We start from the raw sequence: 27,265 nt of genomic DNA on the forward strand, positions 1-27,265 counted from the left end.
CTGCATGGTCAGTACAGAAATCTCTCCATCGTGGAGGGGTGAGAGGGAGTAATAAACATGGAGTCCTACTGTGTCTGTTGTATTTATTTCTAATAAAGTATTTTTCTCTGTGTGGTCTTTTTTTTTTTTTTTTTTTTAAACCTTTATTGGAGATTCTTAATGGCCAAGTCAAACTTGCCTGACATTAAGAATCTCGGGCTTTATACCAGCTGTAAAACATATCTGGTATTAACCCCTTATTACCCAGCGTGCCACCTGCCACCAGGGCCACTTGGAAGAGTTGGATACAGCGCCAGAAGATGGCATTTCTATGAAAGCGCCATTTTCTGGGGCGGCTGTGGACTGCAATTCGCAGCGGTGGGGGCCCAGAAAGTTTGGGCACCCTTCACTGCGGATTCCAATCCCCAGCTGCCTAGTTGTACCTGGCTGGACTCAAAAATTCGGCGAAGCCCATGTCATTTTTTTTTTAATTATTCATGAAATTCATGAAATAAAAAAAAAAAAAGGGCTTCTCTATATTTTTGGTTTCCAGCCGGGTACAAATAGGCAGCTGGGGGTTGGGGGCAGCCCGTAGCTGCCTGCTGTACCTGGCTAGCATACAAAATATGGCGAAGCCCACGTCATTTTTTTTAAAAAAAGTTTTCAGGCAAAAACCTTTATAAAAAAAAATGCTTCCCTGGATTTCTATTGCCAGTGAAAGTAACACCAAGCAGCGGGGGTTAGCAGCCAGTAGCTGCTTGGGTTACCCTTAACAATAGAAAATGCAGCGGGAGCCCACAAACAATGTGATTTTTTCTTTGTTTTTTTTTTTTTAAGTGAATTTTTTAAAAAAAAATTGACATGGGCTTCGCCCATCGAGCACCAGAGCATTTTACTTCTCAATTCATCCCAAGTAATCAGATGACTGCAGTGTCTGCCAATTACTTGTTCTGTGTCCCCCTGCATCCATTGCAGCGTGTACGGGCTGTGAGGTCAGCGGAGTTCAGTCCAGCACTGGAGTCAGCTGATCTGAACTCAGCTGAACTCCAGCCTGCACACGCTGCGATGGATGCAGGGGGACATAGAACAAGTAAGGTCTAAGCCACACGGCGAGAAACACAGTGCGAGTGGAGTGCGATCAAACATCGCATTCCACTCGGACCAATATTAGCCTGTGTGTCAGCGCACATGAGCGATTATTTTCTCCGCCCTAATTGGACCGAGAAAACAATCGCAGCATGCTGCAACTGTAATGCGAGACTCTCTCTTTTACCCATTCAAGTGTATGTGGTGAGAGAAAAATCGCATAGCACTTGCGGTACATCGGTGGACTACGGAGGAGAGAGGGAGAGAAATCCCTCCCACCACTCCTCAGTGCTGGCCCACCCCTCGAGTGGCGGACCGCCCCCCGCAGCTGAGGTCTGCTCGCACAGTCGGACCTCAGTCGCAGGGACACACGCATGACACTCAGCTCTGCTGTACTGAGCGTGAGCCGAGTGTAATGCGAGGGGATCGCAGTAATCCCCGTGTGGCCCCAGCCTGATCGGCCGACACTTGAGTCAGCTGATCTGAACTCAGCTGAACTCCTGTACACACAGCCCTCACACACAGCCTGCACACGGTCACATGTGATCGGCAGCAGGCAGCGACTGCTGTTAAGGCTACATTCACATGACCGTTCCGTTTTTGCGGGCCAAAAAAAACGGTCCTTTTGTTTCACGGATGCATCCTAGTGGCATCCATGTGACATCTCCGTGCCTTCCGGGTTTTTTTGCGGACCGCAAAAAACGGAAGCAGCAAGAAAGATAAATAGATGAGTAGATATAGAGATGGATAGATAGATATAGAGACAGAGGGATAGAGGGATGGATGAATGAATGAATAGAGGGCTGGATAGATAGATAGATAGATAGATAGATAGATAAGAAAGACATATATAATGTCCTACCCCCCTGCATATTCTAAGCTGGCACCCTTTTGTGACTGTCATGTGGCACTAAGGTGCTTAGTCTTGTATTTAGCCAAAAAATAATTAAATAAAAAAAAAATGACATGCGGTCCCCCTATCTTTTGTAGCCAGCTAGGGTAAAGCAAACGGCTGCAGCCTGCAAACCACAGCTGGCAGGTTCACCTTGGCTGGTAATCCAAAACAGAGGCCCCCCCACACTGTTATTTTAAATTAACTAAATAATTTAAAACAAAAAACACGGGGTCCCCCGAAATTGGATCACCAGCCAAGGTAAAGCGGACAGCTGTGGTCTGGTATTCTCAGACTAGGGAGGTTCACCGTTATTGGACACTCCCCAGCCTAAAAATAGCAGGCTGCAGCCGCCCCAGAAGTAGCGCATCCATTAGATGTGCCAGTCCTGGTGCTTCGCGCCAGCTCATCCCGTTGCCCTGGTGCGGTGGCAAACGGGGTAATATATGGGGTTAATACCAGATGTGTAATGTCACCTGGCATCAAGCCCTGGAGTTAGTGATGTCAGGCGTGTATCAGATACCCGACATCACAAACCCAGGCAGTAATAAAAAAAAAAAATAGACAACAAACACATTTTTATTTGAAAAAACACTCCCCAACACATTCCCTCTTTCACCAATTTATTAGAAAGAAAAACAAATCCAGGTCTGGTGTAATACAAGGGGGTCCCACGATGATCCATACCATAGTCAATGTCCCAGTCAATGAAGAACAGAATGTTCCCTATTTGCTGGGAGAGCCGTGCAGTGACCTGAGCTAACATCAATAGGTCAGCCCAGGTCACTGCAGGGCATGACGAGTGCTGCTATCAGGAGGTTAGCGAGGTATATTACCTGCGATGATCGCTGAACTCCTGACAGCAGCGCTGTCACCGAGTTCAATGACCGCCGCCTTCACAAACAAAGTATCGCGAGTGGCCCGTGACGTCACCACTAGTCACAGTCTCGGGTCGACAGCGAGAGGTGATGTGACAAGCGGCGGGCATAGAAGGCAGTGACGACCGCTGACGTCAGGAGGGCAGGACTTCATCACCGTATGTAATGAACTTACTAACCTCCTGACGGTAGTGCTTGTCATCCCCGCGGCTGCTGACACTGCAGTGCGGGCCGCTGCTGACACTGCTGAGCGGGCAGCCGCGGGGCTGGGGCTGGAGCGGGACACTGACTGCACGGGCACCCAACGGAAGTCACATGGAAGTGCTTCCGTGTTGCTTCCGGGAATTTTGCGGACCCATTGACTTGTATTGAGTCACGGTTCGTTATTACGGAACAGAATAGGACATGTTCCATAATAACGGAGCGGACATACGGCATCCGATGTGTTTTTTTGTAGGATCGGATGCACATGGAAGTGCTACCGCGTGCCATCTGATCCTACACAAAAGACATTGAAAAGATGGTCCTGTCTGTGGGGCCGCAAAAAAACAGGAACTGACCAGGACACATGGAACGGTCATGTGAATGAGCCCACCTGCAGCCATTGCGGGCTGTGAGATCAGGAGTCAGCTGACTCCAGCGCCGGCCGATAAATTCTGTGTCCCGCTGCAGAAGGTAAAATAACGGTTGCATGCGCTGCACATTTAATCCACAGGATCCGGTCATATGCGGTTTGCGGATGATACGGACGACACAGACTAGGCAAGAGGGAAAAAAGCAATCTCATCACCCCCTCACTTTTTTTTCCCCAATTATTTTTTTCACATGTTGCGCCGGCTAATAATCATAATTTCTGTGTACACACACACACTCACTCACTCACTCACACACACACACTCACGCACAAACACTCACACTCACAAAAACACACACACACTCACAAACTCACACACACTCACGCACAAACACTCACAAAAACACACACTTTCTTCCCCTGGTTGTGTGCAGAGCTGGCAGCTTCGGATGTCTCTGTGTGATTTCTCTCATCCACACAGGGAAGAGGCAGGGAGGAGGCTTTGGGTGGAGGGCTGAGGGGGGGGGGGGGTGTTAGATAAGCTAGACACCGCCCTAGAGCCACAAAGAATTCTGGAACTTGTAGGAACTGAACACAGGAAGTCAGAGGAGAGATTAACCCCATCAGAGCTGGAGCCAGCAATGACCGTGTGCTGCTGGTGCACAATAAAACCTAATTTTGCTGAAAAAACATAATAGATGTGTTGAGGGGCACATATTAGCAAGATTTATCAGAAAAAAAAATCAGTTTTGGTAACTGGACAACTTCTTTAAAGTACTTTTGGGCGTTCCTGTCTGTAAACGTTTCCTATTGGTTATTCTACCTGTCATTCATTCTGTTTTGGTTCAATGAGAGATCTCCTCTTCTCTGCTAATATCCTATTGCTTCACGTTCCTGTCTATCTTTCCTTTCTGTGATATGATTGGTTGTTTGTGTCATACGCTCCTATTGGTCAGCTTCTTACTAAGGGCTGTTTGTACTGGTTTCCCTTGCTGGTTACGTCACGAGGCGCGCGGCTCTGCGATTTGTTACATTTTGGCGGGAGGAGCGAATTTGAAGTCAGCGGGTGCGGGGGGAGGTGGACGGGTTTTCTGTAGGACGAGGGCGCAAGTCTCCCCCGGATCTAACACCGGCCGCACCGCGGAGACGGCTCAGGTATATCGCGTCCATACTGTGCAGTGTTCCGGCCAGTGCAGCCACAGGCGCTGGATCCCAGGACCTGACCCGGGGGAGGGAGGTGCGGGCGCCGGATCCCAGGATCTGACCCGGGGGAGGGAGGTGCGGGCGCTGGATCCCAGGATCTGACCCGGGGGAGGGAGGTGCGGGCGCCGGATCCCAGGATCTGACCCGGGGGAGGGAGGTGCGGGCGCTGGATCCCAGGATCTGACCCGGGGGAGGGAGGTGCGGGCGCTGGATCCCAGGATCTGACCCCGGGGAGGGAGGTGCGGGCGCTGGATCCCAGGATCTGACCCGGGGGAGGGAGGTGCGGGCGCCGGATCCCAGGATCTGACCCCGGGGAGGGAGGTGCGGGCGCCGGATCCCAGGATCTGACCTGATGGGGGAGGGAGGTGCGGGCGCCGGATCCCAGGATCTGACCTGATGGGGGAGGGAGGTGCGGGCGCCGGATCCCAGGACCTGACCCGGGGGAGGGAGGTGCGGGCGCCGGATCCCAGGATCTGACCTGATGGGGGAGGGAGGTGCGGGCGCCGGATCCCAGGATCTGACCTGATGGGGGGAGGGAGGTGCGGGCGCCGGATCCCAGGATCTGACCTGATGGGGGAGGGAGGTGCGGGCGCCGGATCCCAGGATCTGACCCGGGGGAGGGAGGTGCGGGCGCTGGATCCCAGGATCTGACCCCGGGGAGGGAGGTGCGGGCGCCGGATCCCAGGATCTGACCTGATGGGGGAGGGAGGTGCGGGCGCCGGATCCCAGGATCTGACCTGATGTGGGAGGGAGGTGCGGGCGCCGGATCCCAGGATCTGACCTGATGGGGGGAGGGAGGTGCGGGCGCCGGATCCCAGGATCTGACCTGATGGGGGAGGGAGGTGCGGGCGCCGGATCCCAGGATCTGACCCCGGGGAGGGAGGTGCGGGCGCCGGATCCCAGGATCTGACCTGATGGGGGAGGGAGGTGCGGGCGCCGGATCCCAGGATCTGACCCCGGGGAGGGAGGTGCGGGCGCCGGATCCCAGGATCTGACCTGATGGGGGAGGGAGGTGCAGGCGCCGGATCCCAGGATCTGACCCCGGGGAGGGAGGTGCGGGCGCCGGATCCCAGGATCTGACCTGATGGGGGAGGGAGGTGCGGGCGCCGGATCCCAGGATCTGACCCCGGGGAGGGAGGTGCGGGCGCCGGATCCCAGGATCTGACCTGATGGGGGAGGGAGGTGCGGGCGCCGGATCCCAGGATCTGACCCCGGGGAGGGAGGTGCGGGCGCCGGATCCCAGGATCTGACCTGATGGGGGAGGGAGGTGCAGGCGCCGGATCCCAGGATCTGACCCCGGGGAGGGAGGTGCGGGCGCCGGATCCCAGGATCTGACCTGATGGGGGAGGGAGGTGCGGGCGCCGGATCCCAGGATCTGACCCCGGGGAGGGAGGTGCGGGCGCCGGATCCCAGGATCTGACCTGATGGGGGAGGGAGGTGCGGGCGCCGGATCCCAGGATCTGACCCCGGGGAGGGAGGTGCGGGCGCCGGATCCCAGGATCTGACCTGATGGGGGAGGGAGGTGCAGGCGCCGGATCCCAGGATCTGACCCAGGGGAGGGAGGTGCGGGCGCTGGATCCCAGGATCTGACCTGATGGGGGAGGGAGGTGCGGGCGCCGGATCCCAGGATCTGACCTGATGGGGGAGGGAGGTGCGGGCGCCGGATCCCAGGATCTGACCTGATGGGGGAGGGAGGTGCGGGCGCCGGATCCCAGGATCTGACCTGATGGGGGAGGGAGGTGCGGGCGCTGGATCCCAGGAGTGTTTGATGTTGCACACAAGGAGAGACCTGGCAATCAAAATCAACTAGAGCATTTCAGGAGGAGGCGGCACCAGATCAATCCCGTCTCCGGTCCTCGGCCAGATCTGCACACTGTTTTCTCTGTAACGCCGGAGCATTTGTGAATACCGCACCTGTGTGCGGCCGGTGTCATGCTGCTCGTGGCTCAGGCAGTGACCGGTTCCCTTTAATTTCTTAGTGATAGGATAGATTTTTCTGCGGCTCGTATAATTGACTCTGTAATATCTGAATTTCCATCTTGCTGATTGTTCACACTATAACGTTTATTTGTGTTTTCCAGCTTATAAAGCCGCTCTCCGCTCCCACGGCCCCCGATCTGTGGTGCAGCACTTCGATTCTCTATACAGCGTCCTATAGTGAGTGCGCCGTGGATTAGTAGAATCTTTGCTTTTCTGACCCTTGTTACTGGATCGGCCACATGATGAGTCCAAGGCGAATGTGACTCCGGGTCCTCTGGGTGCCGCCGCTGCTCGTCGCCCTCGGTCTGTAATCTTGGTGGTTGTGGAGAAGTGTCTCGCAGCCGCTGTAAGGCCGGACCCACAGCAGCGTTCAGTGCTGGTCCTTCTCAGACAATCTGCCCACGAGAGCGTGTCTGCAGCGCATGAGCGGACCTACAGGATGGCTCTGGAATAGAGGGCCGGGCACAGGGCGGCGCCCGCTAAGAGGCGGTGCGGAGACATGAGCATGTATCTTTGGTAATCTGATGGCTGCTTGGTGGTGATGGATTTTACTGTCAGCACTACTTGTGTTTTTTTTTGTTTTTTTTTTGTGCTGTTAAGGACATTTTGGCAAAATTTTACTTTATTGGTGCAGGCACTGGATCCCAGGATCTGAATCTGGAGGGGGGTGGGCAGGCACTGGATGTGACCTGAAGGGGGAGGGGTGCAAGATCCTGACCTGGTGAGGGGGGTAGTGCAAGTGCGGGATCCCAGGATCCTGACCTGGTAAGGTGTTTGGAGTGCAGATGGTGGATTTCAAGATCCTGACCTTTTGGGGAAGGGGGGGGGGTGAAGGGAGGTGCAGGCGCTGGATCCCAGGATCTGACCCGGGGGAGGGAGGTGAATTCACTGGATCCCAGGATCTTACCCGGAGGAGGGAGGTGCAGGCGCTGGCTCCCAGGATCTGACCCGGAGGAGGGAGGTGCGGGCGCCGGCTCCCAGGATCTGACCCGGAGGAGGGAGGTGCGGGCGCTGGCTTCCAGGATCTGACCCGGAGGAGGGAGGTGCGGGCGCTGGCTTCCAGGATCTGACCCGGAGGAGGGAGGTGCGGGCGCTGGCTTCCAGGATCTGACCCGGGGGAGGGAGGTGCGGGCGCCGGCTCCCAGGTGCTGGATCCCAGGAGTGTTTGATGTCTGCATAAGGAGAGACCTGGCAATCCAAATCAACCACAGAGGTTGAGGAGAGGATATCTCGTCCTCGGCCAGATCTGAAAAGTGTTTTCTATGAAATGCCGGAGCACTTGTGAATACCGCACCTGTGTGCGGCCGGTGTCATGCTGCTCGTGGCTCAGGCAACGGCCGGTTCCCTTTTAATTTCTTAGTGATGGAATAGATTTTTCTGCGGCTCGTATAATTGACTCTGTAATATCTGAATTTCCATCTTGCTGATTGTTCACACTATAACGTTTATTTGTGTTTTCCAGCTTATAAAGCCGCTCTCCGCTCCCAGGGCCCCCGATCTGTGGTGCAGCGCTTCCATTCTCTATACAGCGTCCTATAGTGAGTGCGCCGTGGATCAGTAGAATCTTTGCTTTTCTGACCCTTGTTACTGGATCGGCCACATGATGAGTCCAAGGCGAATGTGACTCCGGGTCCTCTGGGTGCCGCCGCTGCTCGTCGCCCTCGGTCTGTAATCTTGGTGGTTGTGGAGAAGTGTCTCGCAGCCGCTGTAAGGCCGGACCCACAGCAGCGTTCACTGCTGGTCCTTCTCAGACAATCTGCCCACGAGAGCGTGTCTGCAGCGCATGAGCGGACCTACAGGATGGCTCTGGAATACAGGGCCGGGCACAGGGCGGCGCCCGCTAAGAGGCGGTGCGGAGACATGAGCATGTAAGGACATTTTGGCAAAATTGTACTTTATTGCTGCAGGCACTGGATCCCAGGATCTGAATCTGGAGGGGGGTGGGCAGGCACTGGATGTGACCTGAAGGGGGAGTGGTTTGTAGTGCAGATGCTGGATTTCAAGATCCTGACCTGGGGAGGGGGGGGGGTTGGAGTGCAGACGCTGGATCCCAGGATCTGACCTGGTAAGGGGGAGGGGGTGAATTCAGAGGTGTGTGCTGTAACACCTGTAGTGCTGGTTGCTGGCCGTGGACTATGATTCCTGACACTTGCTAGTGGCCAATAGGGACTGATTATTCACAAGGAGGACGAAAATGGCAGCCATGGGGAGAGGGGGCCTACAGATCGGCACACCTTGATCTTATTGCGAGGAGACCAATAGGAGCTGGTACAGATTGGTTATTGTGCTATTTCAATGCAACTATTGGTGATTGACCATAGCATTTAAAACTCACCAATCAGCAGGATTTTCCTATATAAGCTAAAGCCAGTGCTATACTGGCACTATCAGGCTGATTCTATACATACCTGTAATGGTCAGCTTGGATATATATGTTTTGAAATCCAAGAAAGTAAAGTTTGTAAAAAATCAGCAGCTGATAGCTGGGGTGGGTATTTATATTGATTTCTGCTCCCCGTTATTTATGCTAATTCTATTATAGAATAGTTTTACTAAGTGACTGGAAGGACCTGTGCTGATGTCATACCCATGTGATCAAAAGGTGCGGGGCCTCAGCCAACATAGCTGACACCAGGAAGCACAATTTTTCTATTGGCTGTGGCACCACCCTCTTCTAGTCACATGGGTATGAAATCAGCACAGGTCCTTCTAGTAACTTAGTAAAACTATTCTATAGTAGAATTAGCATAAATAATGGGGAGGATGAATAGGCAGGGGAGAGTGGGAATCAAAATGAATACACACCCCAGCTATCAGCTGATCGGCAGCTGCTGTCACTCAAGCAGCTGCTGATTTTATAAACTTTACTTGCTTTTGTTTCAAAACCTAAAAGTCCAAGCTGACCACTACAGGTATGTATAGAATCAAGAAAAAACAAAAAGCCAGCACTAAATGTGCACTTCAGCACTAACAATTCCAAACTGTACTTATTATAAAAATTTTGAGATTTTTGGCAAAAAAATTGCAATTTCTTGAGCTGCCTCGCCACGTCACGGCAAATCTCATTTGAGGCAGTCCTACACTAAAATATTTTTATAAAATGTGCCATATGGCAATCACATATGAATAGTAGAACTGCTCTTAGCAGCACTCACCTGGTCTATTTCAATCCCGTACCCATGACTGAGTCATGGCTGTGGGCGGGACAGGTCCAAGCAAATGCTGCATGAAGTACATAGCCTGTGGACAAGGCCTGATGACTTAATGTGAACAGTCACCAACCGCCAAAATCTAGACAGATGGAATACATCCCAAATTGGGGTGCATAGCAAGGTGGAGGTCAACCACCGACCAATTCAATGAAGAAAAAACAAAAAGCCAGCACTAAATGTGCACTTCAGCACTAACAATTCCAAACTGTACTTATTATAAAAATTTGCTGAAGTGCACATTTGGTGCTGGCTTTTTGTTTTTTCTTCATTGAATTGGTCGGTGGTTGACCTCCACCTTGCTATGCACCCCAATTTGGGATGTTTTCAATCTGTCTAGATTTTGGCGGTTGGTGACTGTTCACATTGAGTCATCAGGCTTTGTCCACAGGCTATTTACTTCATGCAGCATTTGCTTGGACCTGTCCCGCCCACAGCCATGACTCAGTCATGGGTACGGGATTGAAATAGACCAGGTGAGTGCTGCTGAGAGCAGTTCTACTATTCATATGTGAGGCCGTATGGCACATTTTATAAAAATATTTTAGTGTAGGACTGCCTCTAATGAGATTTGCCGTGACGTGGCGAGGCAGCTCAAGAAATTGCAATTTCTTCGGCGCTCCATTGGGAGACCCAGACGATTGGGTGTATAGCACTGCCTCCGGAGGCCACACAAAGCATTACACTAAAAAGTGTAAGGCCCCTCCCCTTCTGGCTATACACCCCCCGTGGGATCACGGGCTGCTCAGTTTTCAAGCTTTGTGCGAAGGAGGTCAGACATCCACGCATAGCTCCACTGTTTAGTCAGCAGTAGCTGCTGACTATATCGGATGGAAGAAAAGAGGGCCCATACTAGGGCCCCCAGCATGCTCCCTTCTCACCCCATTCCTATTGGCGGTGTTTGTTAAGGTTGAGGTACCCATTGTGGGTACGGAGGCTGGAGCCCACATGCTGCTTTCCTTCCCCATCCCCCTGAGGGCTCTGAGGAAGTGGGATCCTACCGGCCCCCAAGCCCTGAGGCCGGGCTCCATCCACAGACCCGTAGAACCTGCTGGATACGGAGCTGGGTACCGTTCAGGGACAAGGCCCTGCGACTTTCAGGTACTCTGTGTCCCCGTAGGGACAGGCCGCGCACACTCCAGACTTGCTGGGTGTGCTAGTGCGCCGGGGACAGTAGCGCTGCGCGCTGGGGTTACAGTCACTACAGTTTCTCTGAGGGACTTTTTGTGTTGGGGACTGCCGCGCCGGCCGCCCCTGGAGCGGCGGCGCGGCTGAGACTTGTGGTGCGCCGGGGACTTAGCGCCGACCGTGCTTTTACGACGGCGGCGCTTATAAATCTAGTCCCCGGCTTTTGCGGCCTAGCTCCGCTTCGTTCCCGCCCCCACCCTGTCAATCAGGGCAAGGGAGAGACGCTGTACGATAGTCAGCGCCGAGGGCTGGAGTCTTATTTACATACTCCAGCCCTCTCACTGAGCACAGTGGGGAGCAGGTTTCCCGCACTTTGTCTGCAGCACGCCCAGGGCCCGCCCCTCTCCACAGGACGCCGGCAGCCATTCCTACATGCAGTCTGGCTGGAGAACGGACACAGGCTCTGGGAGACCCAGACAAGGGATTTCTGGCGACCACACACCCGCGTTAAGCGGGCGGTAAGCAGCACATTAGTGCTGACCCCACTAGTGCCACAGTGTTATATTGGTGTATTTTTTTCTCTATACTATATATATATATATATATATATATATATATTGCACTGTAAGGTCGCTTCTTGGCTGTATACCCTATATTGCTCTGAGGAGACGACAACATGTCATCCGCAAAACGCAAGGGTGCCAAGACACAGGCTGCATACGCTGCTTGTGCCGCTTGTGGGGCTGATCTACCGGCAGGTTCCAAAGACCCCCATTGTGTGCAATGTTCGGTCCCTGTGCCACTTCGTCAGCCGGAGTCTATGGTGGTAGTGGCCCAGGCAGAGTCACCGGTGAACCCTGTCCCGGTGACGGGGACAGAGTTTGCAGTTTTTGCTGACAAGATGTCTGTCACTATGACAAAAATCCTAGAGACCTTGCAGGCCAGGCCGGTCACTCAGACCATGGACACTGCTGCGTCAATGTTCCCCGGTCCCCCTCAGTTGGAGTTAATCCGTGCTTCAAGGGGGTCCCAGGCATCTCAGGCTGAAGGCTCTGACTCAGATGACAGTCCCAGGCAGCCTAAGCGAGCTCGCTGGGAGAGACCCTCCACGTCATCACGCGGATCAGGGTCTCAGCGAGAAGAGTCTCTGCGTGATGAGACAGAGGAGGGTGATCAGGAGTCTAATCCTGACACCGCTCTCAATCTGGATACTCCTGATGGTGACGCCATGGTAAATGACCTTATAGCGGCCATCAATAGACTGTTGGATATTTCTCCCCCAGCCCCTTCAGCAGAAGAGGCAGCTGCACAGCAGGAGAAGTTCCATTTCAGGTATCCCAAGCGTAAACTGAGTACTTTTCTGGACCACGCTGACTTCAGAGAATCAGTCCAGAAACACCAGGCTTATCCAGACAAGCGTTTCTCCAAACGTCTTAAGGATACACGTTATCCCTTTCCCCCTGACGTGGTCAAACGCTGGACCCAGTGTCCAAAGGTGGATCCCCCAATCTCCAGGCTTGCGGCTAGATCCATAGTTGCAGTGGAGGATGGGGCTTCACTTAAAGATGCCAATGACAGACAGATTTCAACCAAAGGTCCATCTGTCTATGAAGCTATCGGCGCGTCATTTGCTCCAGCATTCGCGGCCGTGTGGGCACTCCAAGCTATTTCAGCTGGTCTGGCACAGGTGGACTCTATCATACGTCCAGCAGTGCCGCAAGTGAAGTCCTTAACTTCGCAAATGTCTGCGTTTGCGACCTATGCTATCAACGCTGTCCTGGACTCTACGAGCCGTACCTCAATGGCGTCTGCCAACTCGGTGGTTTTGCGCAGAGCCTTGTGGTTAAAAGAATGGAAAGCGGATTCTGCTTCCAAAAAATGTTTAACCAGCTTGCCACTATCTGTAGACAGACTGTTTGGTGAGCAATTGGCTGAAATCATTAAACAGTCCAAGGGTAAAGACTCCTCCTTACCCCAGCCCAGATCAAGCAAACCTCAACAAAGGAGGTGGCAGTCGAGGTTTCGGTCCTTTCGAGGCTCCGGCAAGGCCCAATTCTCCTCGTCCAAAGGCACTCAGAAAGAGCAAAAGGGCTCAGATTCCTGGCGGGCTCACTCACGCCCCAAGAAAGCAACCGGAGGAACCGCTTCCAAGGCGGCTGCCTCATGACTTTCGGCCTCCTCCCTCCGCATCCTCGGTCGGTGGCAGGCTCTCCCGCTTTTGCGACATTTGGCTGCCACAGGTCAAGGACCGGTGGGTAACAGACATTTTGTCTCACGGGTACAGGATAGAGTTCAGTTCTCGTCCTCCGCCTCGGTTCTTCAGAACTTCCCCACATCCCGACCGAGCAGAGGCTCTTCTGCAGGCGGTGGGCTCACTAAGAGCAGAAGGAGTGGTGATCCCTGTTCCTCTTCAGGAACAAGGGCAAGGTTTTTACTCCAATCTCTTCGTGGTTCCAAAAAAGGACGGCTCGTTCCGTCCTGTTCTGGACCTAAAGCTGCTCAACAAGCATGTGAACGCCAGGCGGTTCCGGATGGAATCCCTCCGCTCCGTGATTGCCTCAATGTCTCAAGGAGATTTCCTTGCATCAATAGACATCAAAGATGCTTATCTCCACGTGCCGATTGCTACAGAGCACCAACGTTTTCTACGTTTTGTGATAGGTCACGAACATCTCCAGTTCGTAGCTCTGCCATTTGGTCTGGCGACAGCCCCACGGGTTTTCACCAAGGTCATGGCGGCAGTGGTAGCAGTCTTGCACTCCCAGGGACACTCGGTGATCCCTTACTTGGACGATCTACTTGTCAAAGCACCCTCTCAAGAGGCATGCCAACACAGCCTGAATGTTGCGCTGGAGACTCTCCAGACTTTCGGGTGGATCATCAACTTTTCAAAGTCAAATCTGTCACCGACTCAATCACTAACGTATCTTGGCATGGAGTTTCATACTCTGCCAGCGATAGTGAAGCTTCCGCTGGACAAGCAGCGGTCACTACAGACAGGGGTACAGTCTCTCCTTCACGGTCAGTCGCACTCCTTAAGGCGCCTCATGCACTTCCTAGGGAAGATGGTGGCAGCAATGGAAGCAGTCCCGTTTGCACAGTTTCATCTGCGCCCACTTCAATGGGACATTCTCCGCCAATGGGACGGGAAGTCAACTTCCCTGGACAGGAAAGTCTCCCTTTCCCAGACGGCCAAGGACTCTCTGCAATGGTGGCTTCTTCCCACCTCATTATCACAGGGAAGATCATTCCTGCCCCCATCCTGGGCAGTGGTCACGACAGACGCAAGTCTGTCAGGGTGGGGAGCAGTTTTTCTCCACCACAGGTCTCAAGGGACGTGGACTCAGCAGGAGTCCACCCTTCAGATCAATGTTCTGGAAATCAGGGCAGTGTATCTAGCCCTACTAGCTTTCCAGCAGTGGCTGGAAGGAAAGCAGATCCGAATTCAGTCGGACAACTCCACAGCGGTGGCATACATCAACCACCAGGGAGGGACACGCAGTCGGCAAGCCTTCCAGGAAGTCCGGCGGATTCTGCTGTGGGTGGAGGACAGAGCATCCACCATATCAGCGGTTCACATCCCGGGCGTAGAAAACTGGGAAGCAGACTTCCTCAGTCGCCAGGGTATGGACGCAGGGGAATGGTCCCTTCACCCGGACGTGTTTCAGGAAATCTGTCGCCGCTGGGGGGTGCCGGACGTCGACCTAATGGCGTCGCGGCACAACAACAAGGTCCCGACGTTCATGGCGCGGTCTCGCGATCAAAGAGCTCTGGCGGCAGATGCCTTAGTGCAAGATTGGTCGCAGTTCCGGCTCCCTTATATGTTCCCACCTCTGGCACTCTTGCCCAGAGTGCTACGCAAGATCAGATCCGATTGCGGCCGCGTCATACTCGTCGCCCCAGACTGGCCGAGGAGGTCGTGGTACCCGGATCTGTGGCATCTCACGGTCGGCCAACCGTGGGCACTACCAGACCGACCAGACTTACTGTCCCAAGGGCCGTTTTTCCATCGGAATTCTGCGGCCCTGAACCTGACTGTGTGGCCATTGAGTCCTGGATCCTAGCGTCTTCAGGATTATCCCAAGGAGTCGTTGCCACCATGAGACAGGCTAGGAAGTCCACTTCTGCTAAGATCTACCACAGAACGTGGAGGATTTTCTTATCCTGGTGCTCTGCACAAGGAGTATCCCCCTGGCCATTCGCGTTACCTACTTTTCTTTCCTTCCTGCAATCTGGGTTGGAAAAGGGCTTGTCGCTCGGCTCCCTTAAAGGGCAAGTCTCGGCACTATCCGTGTTTTTTCAGAAGCGTCTAGCACGACTTTCTCAGGTGCGCACGTTCCTGCAGGGGGTTTGTCATATAGTCCCTCCGTACAAGCGGCCGTTAGATCCATGGGATCTAAACAGGGTACTAGTTGCTCTCCAGAAGCCGCCCTTCGAGCCTCTGAGGGATGTTTCACTTTCTCGTCTCTCACAGAAAGTGGTCTTTCTAGTGGCGGTCACGTCTCTTCGGAGAGTGTCTGAGCTAGCAGCACTGTCATCCAAGGCTCCCTTCCTGGTGTTCCACCAGGACAAGGTAGTGCTGCGCCCCATTCAGGAGTTTCTCCCTAAGGTGGTATCCTCTTTTCATCTTAATCAGGATATCTCTTTGCCTTCCTTTTGTCCTCATCCAGTTCTTCGGTATGAAAAGGATTTACATTTGTTAGATCTGGTGAGAGCACTCAGAATCTACATTTCCCGCACGGCGCCCCTGCGCCGCTCGGATGCACTCTTTGTCCTTGTCGCTGGTAAGCGCAAAGGGTCGCAGGCTTCAAAAGCCACCCTGGCTCGATGGATCAAAGAACCAATTCTTGAAGCCTACCGTTCTGCTGGGCTTCCGGTTCCATCAGGGCTGAAGGCCCACTCTACCAGAGCCGTGGGTGCGTCCTGGGCATTACGACACCAGGCTACGGCTCAACAGGTGTGCCAGGCAGCTACCTGGTCGAGTCTGCACACTTTCACCAAACATTATCAGGTGCATACCTATGCTTCGGCGGACGCCAGCCTAGGTAGAAGAGTCCTGCAGGCGGCAGTTGCCTCCCCGTAGGGGAAGGCTGTCTTCGCAGCTCTAACATGAGGTATTTCTTTACCCACCCAGGGACTGCTTTTGGACGTCCCAATCGTCTGGGTCTCCCAATGGAGCGCCGAAGAAGAAGGGAATTTTGTTACTTACCGTAAATTCCTTTTCTTCTAGCTCCTATTGGGAGACCCAGCACCCGCCCTGTTGTCCTTCGGGATTGTTGGTTTTTTTCGGGTACACATGTTGTTCATGTTGAACGGTTTTCAGTTCTCCGATGTTACTTCGGAGTGAATTTGTTTAAACCAGTTATTAGCTTTCCTCCTTCTTGCTTTAGCACTAAAACTGAGCAGCCCGTGATCCCACGGGGGGTGTATAGCCAGAAGGGGAGGGGCCTTACACTTTTTAGTGTAATGCTTTGTGTGGCCTCCGGAGGCAGTGCTATACACCCAATCGTCTGGGTCTCCCAATAGGAGCTAGAAGAAAAGGAATTTACGGTAAGTAACAAAATTCCCTTCTTTTTGCCAAAAATCTCAAAAATTTTTTATAATAAGTACAGTTTGGAATGTTTAGTGCTGAAGTGCACATTTGGTGCTGGCTTTTTGTTTTTTCTTCATGTATAGAATCAGCCTGATAGTGCCAGTATAGCACTGTATGTATAGAATCAGCCTGATAGTGCCAGTATAGCACTGGCTTTAAGTTATATAGGAAAATCCTGCTGATTGGTGCACTTTAAATGGCTAAACAGCAGCAATCGGAGCTTGTTCTGGTCACTGTTGTTAATAATAATGTTGCATCGATCTGTTGCTCTTACCATTCACTATCACTGGAGCACTGCAGTCAGATGACTTGACCTGCACGTCTGAGAAGCCTCCAGTGATGTGCTAATGCCGTAACTTCTGTGGCCCGGACCTGCATCCATCGGAGGGACCGCAGGAACATGCAGGAGGTCATATTCAGAGTATTCAAACCTCTAGGCTACATTGGTTTTAAACCAGACAACCCCTACAAGGGTGTTTGTCCTATTTTATACATTTCTGGCTGATGTGTTCTATACGTATGAGGTGCGGGTCTCACCACTGACACCCACACATTATGGACAGGACAGGTGTCAGTTGCGAATAATCCTGAGATTTGAACATGTAATTGATATATGTATATGAGGAGCTCGAGGAAGCAAAGCGAGCCCACTGCCTGGAGACCCCGCGGGGTGTTGAGGGTGGACCGTGCCCCATATACTGTATTACCCCAGTGTCGCCCAGTTTGGTTACTGCTGGGATTTGATTGTGATTATAACATGAAGTCTTTATTTTTGCACAGGCCTCCGCCATGTCTCTCCAGTTCAGCATCCCCTTGGCCTTTAAGGACTTGCTAAAGAGCGGAGGAGTGGGCCAGTATGTGGTCCAGGAGGTCCTGCCCGTACGCCAGCTGTCCTCTGACCTTAATGGTGAGTGTTTTTATTATTGTTTTTTTATTTTGTTTGGTTTTTTTTGTTTTTTTTTGCAATTAGGTTCACACTAAAGAGATAATGACCCGACACATCTGTCAATTGATTCTTGTTGCCTAAACCTCCTTCAGCATGAATCAGCTGGGCCGCACAATAGCATATAATGTGTGTATGTGTAATATATATATTTCTTCGTCGCTCCATTGGGAGACCCAGACGATTGGGTGTATAGCTACTGCCTCCGGAGGCCACACAAAGCATTACACTAAAAAGTGTAAGGCCCCTCCCCTTCTGGCTATACACCCCCAGTGGGATCACTGGCTCACCAGTTTTCGGCTTTGTGCGAAGGAGGTCAGACATCCACGCATAGCTCCACTGTTTAGTCAGCAGTAGCTGCTGACTATATCGGATGGAAGAAAAGAGGGCCCATATGGGGCCCCCAGCATGCTGCCTTCTCACCCCACTGGTGGTTTGTAAGGTTGAGGTACCTATTGCTGGTACGGCGGCTGGAGCCCACATGCTGCTTTCCTTCCCCATCCCCCTGAGGGGCTCTGAGGAAGTGGGATCTTACCGGCCCCAAAGCCCTGAGGCCGGGCTCCATCCACAGACCCATTGAACCTGCTGGATGTGGAGCGGGAGTGCCGTTCAGGGACATGGCCCTCCACCATTCAGGTACTCTGTGTCCCCGTACACACAGGCACAGCACACTCCAGACTTGCTGGGTGTGCTAGTGCGCCGGGGACAGTAAAGGGTTACAGTCACTGCAGCCTAGCTGAGTGACTTTATTTATTGGGAACTACCGCGCCGGACGCTCCGGGAGCGGCGGCGCGGCTGGGACTTGTAGTGCGCCGGGGACTTAGCGCCGACCGCGCTTTTACGGCGGCGGCGCTTATAAATCCAGTCCCCGGCTTTTGCGGCCTAGCTCCGCTTCGTTCCCGCCCCCACCCTGTCAATCAGCAGCGCCGAGGGCTGGAGCCTTATTTACATGCTCCAGCCCTCTCACTGGACACTGTGGGACGCCGGTTTCCCGCTCTGACTTGGGGCACGCCCACGGCCCGCCCCTACTCACACGAGCTGGAGAAGGACGCCGGCAGCCATTCCTGCAGTCCGAGCTGATCTTAGATGGCGACACTCGGACTCTGGGCAACCAGGCACAGGACTAGGGCGACCACACACCCGCTTATAGGCGGGCGGTAAGCGGCACCTGAAGTGCTGACACTAAATACCGCAGTTTTGTCCATTTGTATTTTGTGCTTACACTGCAGCAGCAGGAAAGCATGGGTGCTAAGGCACAGGCTTTCTAGGCTGCGGGTATTGCACGTACTGAAGTGTTCATGTGTATTTATGCTTGTATGCTATACACTGCACTGTACGGTCGCTAGTCTTGGCTATATTCGCCATGGAATGGCTAGACTACAGCAGCAGAAAAGCAAGGGTGCTGAGGCACAGGTTTTTTTCTATGCTGCTTGTATTGCAGGTGTTGCAGTGTTCATTTGTACTTATGCTTGTATGCTATACATTGCACTGTATGGTCGCTATTCTGGGCTATATTCCCCTAGATGGCTAGTCTACAGCAGCAGAAAAGCAGGCTTTCTATGCTGCTTGTATTGCATGTGCTGCTGTGTTCATTTGTACTTTATGCTTGTATGATATACATTGCACTGTACGGTCGCCATTCTTGGCTCTATAAGTCGGCAGCAGCATATAAGCTACACAGGCTTTCGATGCTGTTTTTACTGCATGTGATACTGTTCCACGGCACTGAACCCCATTGTGTGCAATGCTCCCCTGTAGCACTTGGTCAGCCGGGGTCTCTACTTGACGTGGCCAAAAGAACCACCTCTCAACCCTGTCCAAGGACAGGGACAGAGTTGCAATGGGATAGAGACTTGCAGTCCGGACAGGCCATGGGCAATCTGGATCATTGCTCCCTGGCCACCCTCATTTGGAATAAAATCGGTGCTCCGGGGGGGGTCCCAGGAGGCTCTCTGTATGATGAGGCAGACGTAGCTCATCAGGACTTTGATCCTGACACCGCTCTCACTCCGGATACACCGGATGGTGACGCCATAAGGAATGATCCTATAGCGTCCATCAATGGAATGTTGGATCTTTTCTCCCTCAGCTCCCCCAGCGTAGGAGTCAGCTTCACAGCAGGAGAAGTCCCATTTCAGTAGCTCAAACGTATATTGAGTATTGTTCTGGCCACGCTGACTTCAGAGAAGCAGTCCAGGAACACCACGCTTCCCAGATAAGCGTTTTCTCCAAACGTATTAAGGATACACGTTATCATTTTCCCCCTGACGTGGTCAAGCGTTGGACCCAGGGTCCAAAGGTGGATTCTCCAATCTCCAGGCTTGCGGCTAGAGCCATAGTTGCAGTGGAGATGGGACTTCACTTACAGATGCCATTGACAGACAGATGGACTCTGGTTGAAATCTGTCTATGAGGCTATCGGCGTGTCGGTTGCTCCGGCATTCACAGCCGTATGGGCACCCTAAGCTTTTCAGCTGTTCTTGCGCAGCTGGTCTTGAGCACACGTACATCTGTGCCGCAGGTGGTGTCCTTAACCTCGCAATATCTGCATTGCGACTTACCCTATTAATGCTGTCCTGGAAGGACAGTCGAGGTTTCGGTCCTTCCCAGGCTCGGGCAGGTCCCAGTTGTCCTCGTCCAAAAGGGCTGAAAAGCCTCAGAGGGGCTCAGCTTCCGGCCGGGCTCAATCACGCCCAAGGAAGGCAGCCGGAGGTACCGCTACCAAGGCGGTCTCCTCATGACTCTCAGCTCTCTCATCTCTCCGCATCCGCGGTTGATGGCAGACTCGCTCGCCTTTGGCGACATTTAGCTGCCACAGGTCACAGACCGGTGGGTGAGGGACAGTGTGCCCACGTGCACAGGACAGAGTTCTGGTCTCGTCCTCCGACTCGATTCTTCAGAACGTCCCCACCTCCCCACCGAGCAGATGCTCTTCTGCAGGCAGAAGGAGTGGTAATCCCGGTTCCTCTTCAGGAACAAGACACGGTTTTCCTCCAATCTGGTTGTGGTGCCAAAAAAGGATGGCTCTTTCCGTTCCGTTCTGGACCTAAAACTGCTCAACAAGCACGTGGAGGCCAGGCGGTTCCGGATGATACCCTCCGCTCCGTCATTGCCTCAATGTCTCAAGGAAATTTCCTAGCATCAATAGACATCAAAGATGCTTATCTCCACGTGCCGATTGCTACAGAGCACCAATGTTTTTCTACGTTTCGTGATAGGAAACGACCATCTTCAGTTCGTAGCTCTGCCATTCGGGCTGGCGACAGCCCCACGGGTGTTCGCCAAGGTCATGACGGCAGTGGTAGCAGTCTTGCACTCACAGGGACACTCTGTGATCCCTTACTTGGACGATCTACTTGTCAAGGCACCCTCTCAAGAGGCATGCCAACTCAGCCTGAATGTTGCGCTGGAGACTCTCCAGACGTTCGGGTGGATCATCACCTTCTCAAAGTCAAATCTGTCACGATCCAATCACTAACGTATCTTGGCATGGAGTTTCATATCCTCTCGGCGGTAGTGAAGCTTCCGCTGGACAAGCAGCGGTCACTACAGACTGGGGTGCAGACTCTCCTTCAAGGTCAGTCGCACTCCTTAAGACGCCTCATGCACTTCCTCGGGAAGATGGTGGCGGCAATGGAGGCGGTTCCGTTTGCGCAGTTTCATCTGCGTCCACTTCAATGGGACATTCTCCGCCAATGGGACGGGAAGTCAACATCCCTGAACAGGAAAGTATCCCTTTCACAGACGGCAAGGACTCTCTGCAATGGTGGCTTCTTCCCACCTCATTATCACAGGGAAGATCCTTCCTACCACCGTCTTGGGCGGTGGTCACGACAGACGCGAGTCTGTCAGGGTGGGGAGCGGTTTTTCTCCACCACAGGGCTCAGGGTACGTGGACTCAGCAGGAGTCCACCCTTCAGATCAATGTTCTGGTAATCAGAGCAGTGTATCTTGCCCTACTAGCCTTCCAGCAGTGGCTGGAAAGAAAGCAGATCCGAATTCAGTCGGACAACTCCACAGCGGTGGCATACATCAATCACCTAGGAGGGTCACGCAGTCGGCAAGCCTTCCAGGAAGTCCGGCGGATTCTGATGTGGGTGGAAGCCACGGCCTCCACCATATCCGCAGTTCACATCCCCGGCGTAGAAAACTGGGAGGCAGACTTCCTCAGTCGCCAGGGCATGGACGCAGGGGAATGGTCCCTTCACCCGGACGTGTTTCAGGAAATCTGTCGCCGCTGGGGAAGGCCGGACGTCGACCTAATGGCGTCCCGGCACAACAACAAGGTCCCAACCTTCATGGCACGGTCTCGCGATTAAAGAGCGCTGGCGGCAGACGCCCTAGTGCAAGATTGGTCGCAGTTCCGGCTCCCTTATGTGTTTCCACCTCTGGCACTCTTGCCCAGAGTGCTACGCAAGATCAGATCCGATTGCAGCCGCGCCATACTCGTCGCCCCAGACTGGCCGAGGAGGGCGTGGTATCCGGATCTGTGGCAGCTCACGGTCGGCCAACCGTGGGCACTACCAGACCGACTAGACTTACTGTCCCAAGGGCCGTTTTTCCATCGGAATTCTGCGGCCCTGAACCTGACTGTGTGGCCATTGAGTCCTGGATCCTAGCGTCTTCAGGATTGTCCCAAGGGGTCGTTGCCACCATGAGACAGGCTAGGAAGCCCACGTCCGCTAAGAACCACAGAACGTGGAGGATATTCTTATCCTGGTGCTCTGCTCAGGGAGTGTCTCCCTGGCCATTTGCATTGCCTACCTTTCTTTCTTCCTGCAATCTGGGTTAGAAAAAGGTTTGGCGCTCGGCTCCCTTAAAGGTCAGGTATCGGCGCTATCCGTCTTTTTTTCAGAGGCGTTTGGCACGCCTTCCTAAGGTGCGCACGTTCCTACAGGGGGTTTGCCATATCGTTCCCCCGTACAAGCGGCCGTTAGATCCATGGGATCTGAACAGGGTACTAGTTGCCCTCCAGAAGCCGCCCTTCGAGCCTCTGAGGGAGGTTTCACTTTCTAGACTATCCCAGAAAGTGGCTTTTCTGGTAGCGATCACATCTCTTCGGAGAGTGTCTGAGCTAGCAGCGCTGTCATCCAAGACTCCCTTCCTGGTCTTCCACCAGGACAAGGTAGTGCTGCGCCCCATTCAGGAGTTTCTCCCGAAGGTGGTATCCTCTTTTCATCTTAATCAGGATATCTCCTTGCCTTCGTTTTGTCCTCATGCAGTTCATCGGTATGAGAACGATTTACATTTGTTAGATCTGGTGAGAGCACTCAGAATCTACATTTCCCGCACGGCGCCCTTGCGCCGTTCGGATGCACGCTTTGTCCTTGTCGCTGGTCAGCGCAAAGGGTCGCAGGCTTCTAAGGTCGCCCTGGCTCGATGGATCAAAGAACCAATTCTTGAAGCCTACCGTTCTGCTGGGCTTCCGGTTCCATCAGGGCTGAAGGCCCATTCAACCAGAGCCGTGGGTGCGTCCTGGGCATTACGACACCAGGCTACGGCTCAACAGGTGTGCCAGGCAGCTACCTGGTCGAGTCTGCACACTTTCACCAAACATTATCAGGTGCATACCTATGCTTCGGCGGACGCCAGCCTAGGTAGAAGAGTCCTGCAGGCGGCAGTTGCCTCCCCGTAGGGGAGGGCTGTCTTCGCAGCTCTAACATGAGGTATTTCTTTACCCACCCAGGGACAGCTTTTGGACGTCCCAATCGTCTGGGTCTCCCAATGGAGCGACGAAGAAGGGAATTTTGTTACTTACCGTAAATTCCTTTTCTTCTAGCTCCTATTGGGAGACCCAGCACCCGCCCTGTTGTCCTTCGGGATTTTTGGGTTGTTTCGGTTACACATGTTGTTCATGTTGAACGGTTTTTCAGTTCTCCGATATTACTCGGAGTGAATTTGTTTAAACCAGTTATTGGCTTTCCTCCTTCTTGCTTTTGCACTAAAACTGGTGAGCCAGTGATCCCACTGGGGGTGTATAGCCAGAAGGGGAGGGGCCTTACACTTTTTAGTGTAATGCTTTGTGTGGCCTCCGGAGGCAGTAGCTATACACCCAATCGTCTGGGTCTCCCAATAGGAGCTAGAAGAAAAGGAATTTACGGTAAGTAACAAAATTCCCTTCTTCTTCGGCGCTCCATTGGGAGACCCAGACGATTGGGGTGTATAGCACTGCCTCCGGAGGCCACACAAAGCATTACACTAAAAAGTGTAAGGCCCCTCCCCTTCTGGCTATACACCCCCAGTGGGATCACTGGCTCACCAGTTTTCTGCTTTGTGCGAAGGAGGTCAGACATCCACGCATAGCTCCACTGTTTAGTCAGCAGCAGCTGCTGACTATGTCGGATGGAAGAAAAGAGGGCCCATACTAGGGCCCCCAGCATGCTCCCTTCTCACCCCACTTTATGTCGGCGGTGTTTAAGGTTGAGGTACCCATTGTGGGTACGGAGGCTGGAGCCCACATGCTGTTTTCCTTCCCCATCCCCCTGAGGGGCTCTGAGGAAGTGGGATCTTACCGGCCCACAAGCCCTGAGGCCGGGCTCCATCCACAGACCCATGGAACCTGCTGGATACGGAGCTGGGTACCGTTCAGGGACAAGGCCCTGCGACATTAAGGTACTCTGTGTCCCCGTATGTACAGGCCGCGCACACTCCAGACTTGCTGGGTGTGCTAGTGCGCCGGGGACAGTAGCGCTGCGCGCTGGGGTTATAGTCACTACAGTTTTTCTGTGTGACTTTATATGTTGGGGACTGCCGCGCCGGCCGCCCCTAGGCGGCGGCGCAACTGCGACTTGTAGTGCGCCGGGGACTTAGCGACGACCGTGCTTTTACGACGGCGTCGCTTATAAATTTAGTCCCCGGCTTCTGCGGCCTAGCTCCGCTTCGTTCCCGCCCCCACCCTGTCAATCAGGGCAAGGGAGAGACGCTGTACGATTAATCAGCGCCGAGGGCTGGAGCCTTATTTACATGCTCCAGCCCTCTCACTGAGCACAGTGGGACGCAGGTTTCCCGCTCTTCGTCTGCAGACGCCCAGGGCCCGCCCCTCTCCATAGGACGCCGGCAGCCATTCCTACATGCAGTCTGGCTGGTGAACGGACACAGGCTCTGGGAGACCCAGACAAGGGATTTCTGGCGACCACACACCCGCGTTAAGCGGGCGGTAAGCAGCACATTAGTGCTGGCCCCACTAGTGCCACAGTGTTATATTTGTGTACTTTTTTTCTCTATACTATATATATATATATATATATATATATATATTGCACTGTAAGGTCGCTTCTCGGCTGTATACCCCAATTGCTCTGAGGAGAAGACAACATGTCATCTGCAAAACGCAAGGGTGCCAAGACACAGGCTGTGAGCGCTACTTGTGCCGCTTGTGGGGCTAATCTACCGGCAGGTTACAATGACCCCCCATTGTGTGCAATGTTCGGTCCCTGTGCCACTTCGTCAGCCGGAGTCTATGGTGGTAGTGGCCCAGGCAGTCGCCGGTGAACCCTGTCCCGGTGACGGGGACAGAGTTTGCAGTTTTTGCTGACAGGATGTCTGTCACTATGACAAAGATCCTAGAGACCTTGCAGGCCAGGCCAGTTACTCAGTCCATGGACAATGCTGCGGCAATGTTCCCCGGTCCCCCTCAGTTGGAGTTAATCCGTGCTTCAAGGGGGTCCCAGGCATCTCAGCCTGACGGCTCTGATTCAGATGACAGTCCCAGGCAGCCTAAGCGTGCTCGCTGGGAGAGACCCTCCACGTCATCACGCGGATCAGGGTCTCAGCGAGAAGAGTCTCTACATGATGAGACAGAGGAGGGGGATCAGGAGTCTAATCCTGAAACCGCTCTCAATCTGGATACTCCTGATGGTGACGCCATGGTAAATGACCTTATAGGGGCCATCAATAGTCTATTGGAAATTTCTCCCCCTGCCCCTTCTGCAGAGGAGGCAGCTGCACAGCAGGAGAAGTTCCATTTCAGGTATCCCAAGCCTAAACTGAGTACTTTTCTGGACCACGCTGACTTCAGAGAATCGGTCCAGAAACACCATGCCTACCCAGATAAGCGTTTCTCCAAACGTCTTAAGGATACACGTTATCCCTTTCCCCCTGACGTGGTCAAACGCTGGACCCAGTGTCCAAAGGTGGATCCCCAATCTCCAGGCTTGCAGCTAGATCCATAGTTGCAGTGGAAGATGGGGCTTCACTTAAAGATGCCAATGACAGACAGATGGACCTTTGGTTAAAGTCTGTCTATGAAGCTATCGGCGCGTCGTTTGCTCCAGCATTCGCGGCCGTGTGGGCACTCCAAGCTATTTCAGCTGGCTTGGCACAGGTGGACGCTATCATATGTCCAGCAGTGCCGCGAGTAGCGTCCCTAACCTCGCAAATGTCTGCGTTTGCAACTTACGCTATCAACGCTGTCCTGGACTCTACGAGCCGTACCTCTATTGCGTCTGCCAACTCTGTTGTCTTGCGCAGAGCCTTGTGGTTAAAAGAATGGAAAGCGGATTCTGCTTCCAAAAAATGTTTAACCAGCTTGCCACTATCGGTAGATAGACTGTTTGGTGAACAATTGGCTGAAATCATTAAGCAATCCAAGGGTAAGGACTCCTCCTTACCCCAGCCCAGATCAAGCAAACCTCAACAGAGGAAGTGGCAGTCGAGGTTTCGGTCCTTTCGAGGCTCCGGCAAGACCCAATTCTCCTCGTCCAAAGGGACTCAGAAGGAGCAAAGGAGCTCAGATTCCTGGCGGGCTCATTCACGCCCCAAGAAAGCAACCGGAGGAACCGCTTCCAAGGCGGCTGCCTCATGACTTTCGGCCTCATCCCTCCGCATCCTCGGTCGGTGGCAGGCTCTCCCGCTTTTGCGACATTTGGCTGCCACAGGTCAAAGACCGGTGGGTAGCAGACATTTTGTCTCACGGGTACAGGATAGAATTCAGTTCTCGTCCTCCGCCTCGGTTCTTTTTCAGAACCTCCCCACATCCCGACCGAGCAGATGCCCTTCTGCAAGCGGTGTGCTCACTAAAAGCAGAAGGAGTGGTGATCCCTGTCCCTCTGTAGGAACAAGGGCAAGGTTTTTACTCCAATCTCTTTGTGGTTCCAAAAAAGGACGGCTCGTTTCGTCCTGTTCTGGACCTAAAGCTGCTCAACAAGCATGTGAACGCCAGGCGGTTCCGGATGGAATCCCTCCGCTCCGTCATTGCCTCAATGTCTCAGGGAGATTTCCTTGCATCAATAGACATCAAGGATGCTTATCTCCACGTGCCGATTGCTACAGAGCACCAACGTTTTCTACGTTTCGTGATAGGAGACGACCATCTCCAGTTCGTAGCTCTGCCATTTGGTCTGGCGACAGCCCCACGGGTTTTCACCAAGGTCATGGCGGCAGTGGTAGCAGTCTTGCATTCTCAGGGACATTCGGTGATCCCTTACTTAGACGATCTACTTGTCAAAGCACCCTCTCAAGAGGCATGCCAACACAGCCTGAATGTTGCGCTGGAGACTCTCCAGACTTTCGGGTGGATCATCAACTTTTCAAAGTCCAACCTAGCTCCGACTCAATCACTAACGTATCTTGGCATGGAGTTTCATACTCTCTCAGCGATAGTGAAGCTTCCGCTGGACAAGCAGCGGTCACTACAGACAGGGGTGCAGTCTCTCCTTCAGAGTCAGTCGTACCCCTTAAGGCGCCTCATGCACTTCCTAGGGAAGATGGTGGCAGCAATGGAGGCAGTCCCGTTCGCGCAGTTTCATCTGCGCCCTCTTCAATGGGACATTCTCCGCCAATGAGACGGGAAGACAACTTCC

General features: G+C 53.4%; 1 protein-coding gene and 2 non-coding genes across 5 annotated transcripts in view; all 3 read left to right on the forward strand.

Annotated features, from left to right (window-relative positions):
* Positions 1-4,485: 4,485 nt before the first annotated feature.
* NCAPD2 (non-SMC condensin I complex subunit D2) overlaps positions 4,486-27,265 on the forward strand; it is a 164,067-nt gene continuing 141,287 nt past the window's right edge. For 2 of the 3 annotated variants that reach the window (XM_075348320.1, XM_075348322.1), the window contains exons 1-2: positions 8,052-8,130; positions 17,303-17,429. In XM_075348320.1, the coding sequence (XP_075204435.1) occupies positions 17,312-17,429 (118 nt within the window). In that variant the 5' untranslated portion in view covers positions 8,052-8,130; positions 17,303-17,311. Of the gene's footprint in view, positions 4,565-8,051; positions 8,131-17,302; positions 17,430-27,265 lie in introns of those variants that run through there. The other variant, XM_075348321.1, reaches the window with a different exon arrangement.
* On the forward strand, positions 6,827-7,122 carry LOC142313611 (small nucleolar RNA U85). Its single transcript, XR_012754597.1, has one exon. It is a non-coding gene; the product is annotated as a small nucleolar RNA U85 (small nucleolar RNA).
* LOC142313613 (small nucleolar RNA U85) lies at positions 8,188-8,477 on the forward strand. The gene has a single exon (XR_012754599.1). It is a non-coding gene; the product is annotated as a small nucleolar RNA U85 (small nucleolar RNA).

This window comes from Anomaloglossus baeobatrachus, chromosome 5 (genome assembly GCF_048569485.1).
Source record: "Anomaloglossus baeobatrachus isolate aAnoBae1 chromosome 5, aAnoBae1.hap1, whole genome shotgun sequence".
NCBI classification, from domain to species: Eukaryota; Metazoa; Chordata; class Amphibia; order Anura; family Aromobatidae; genus Anomaloglossus; species Anomaloglossus baeobatrachus.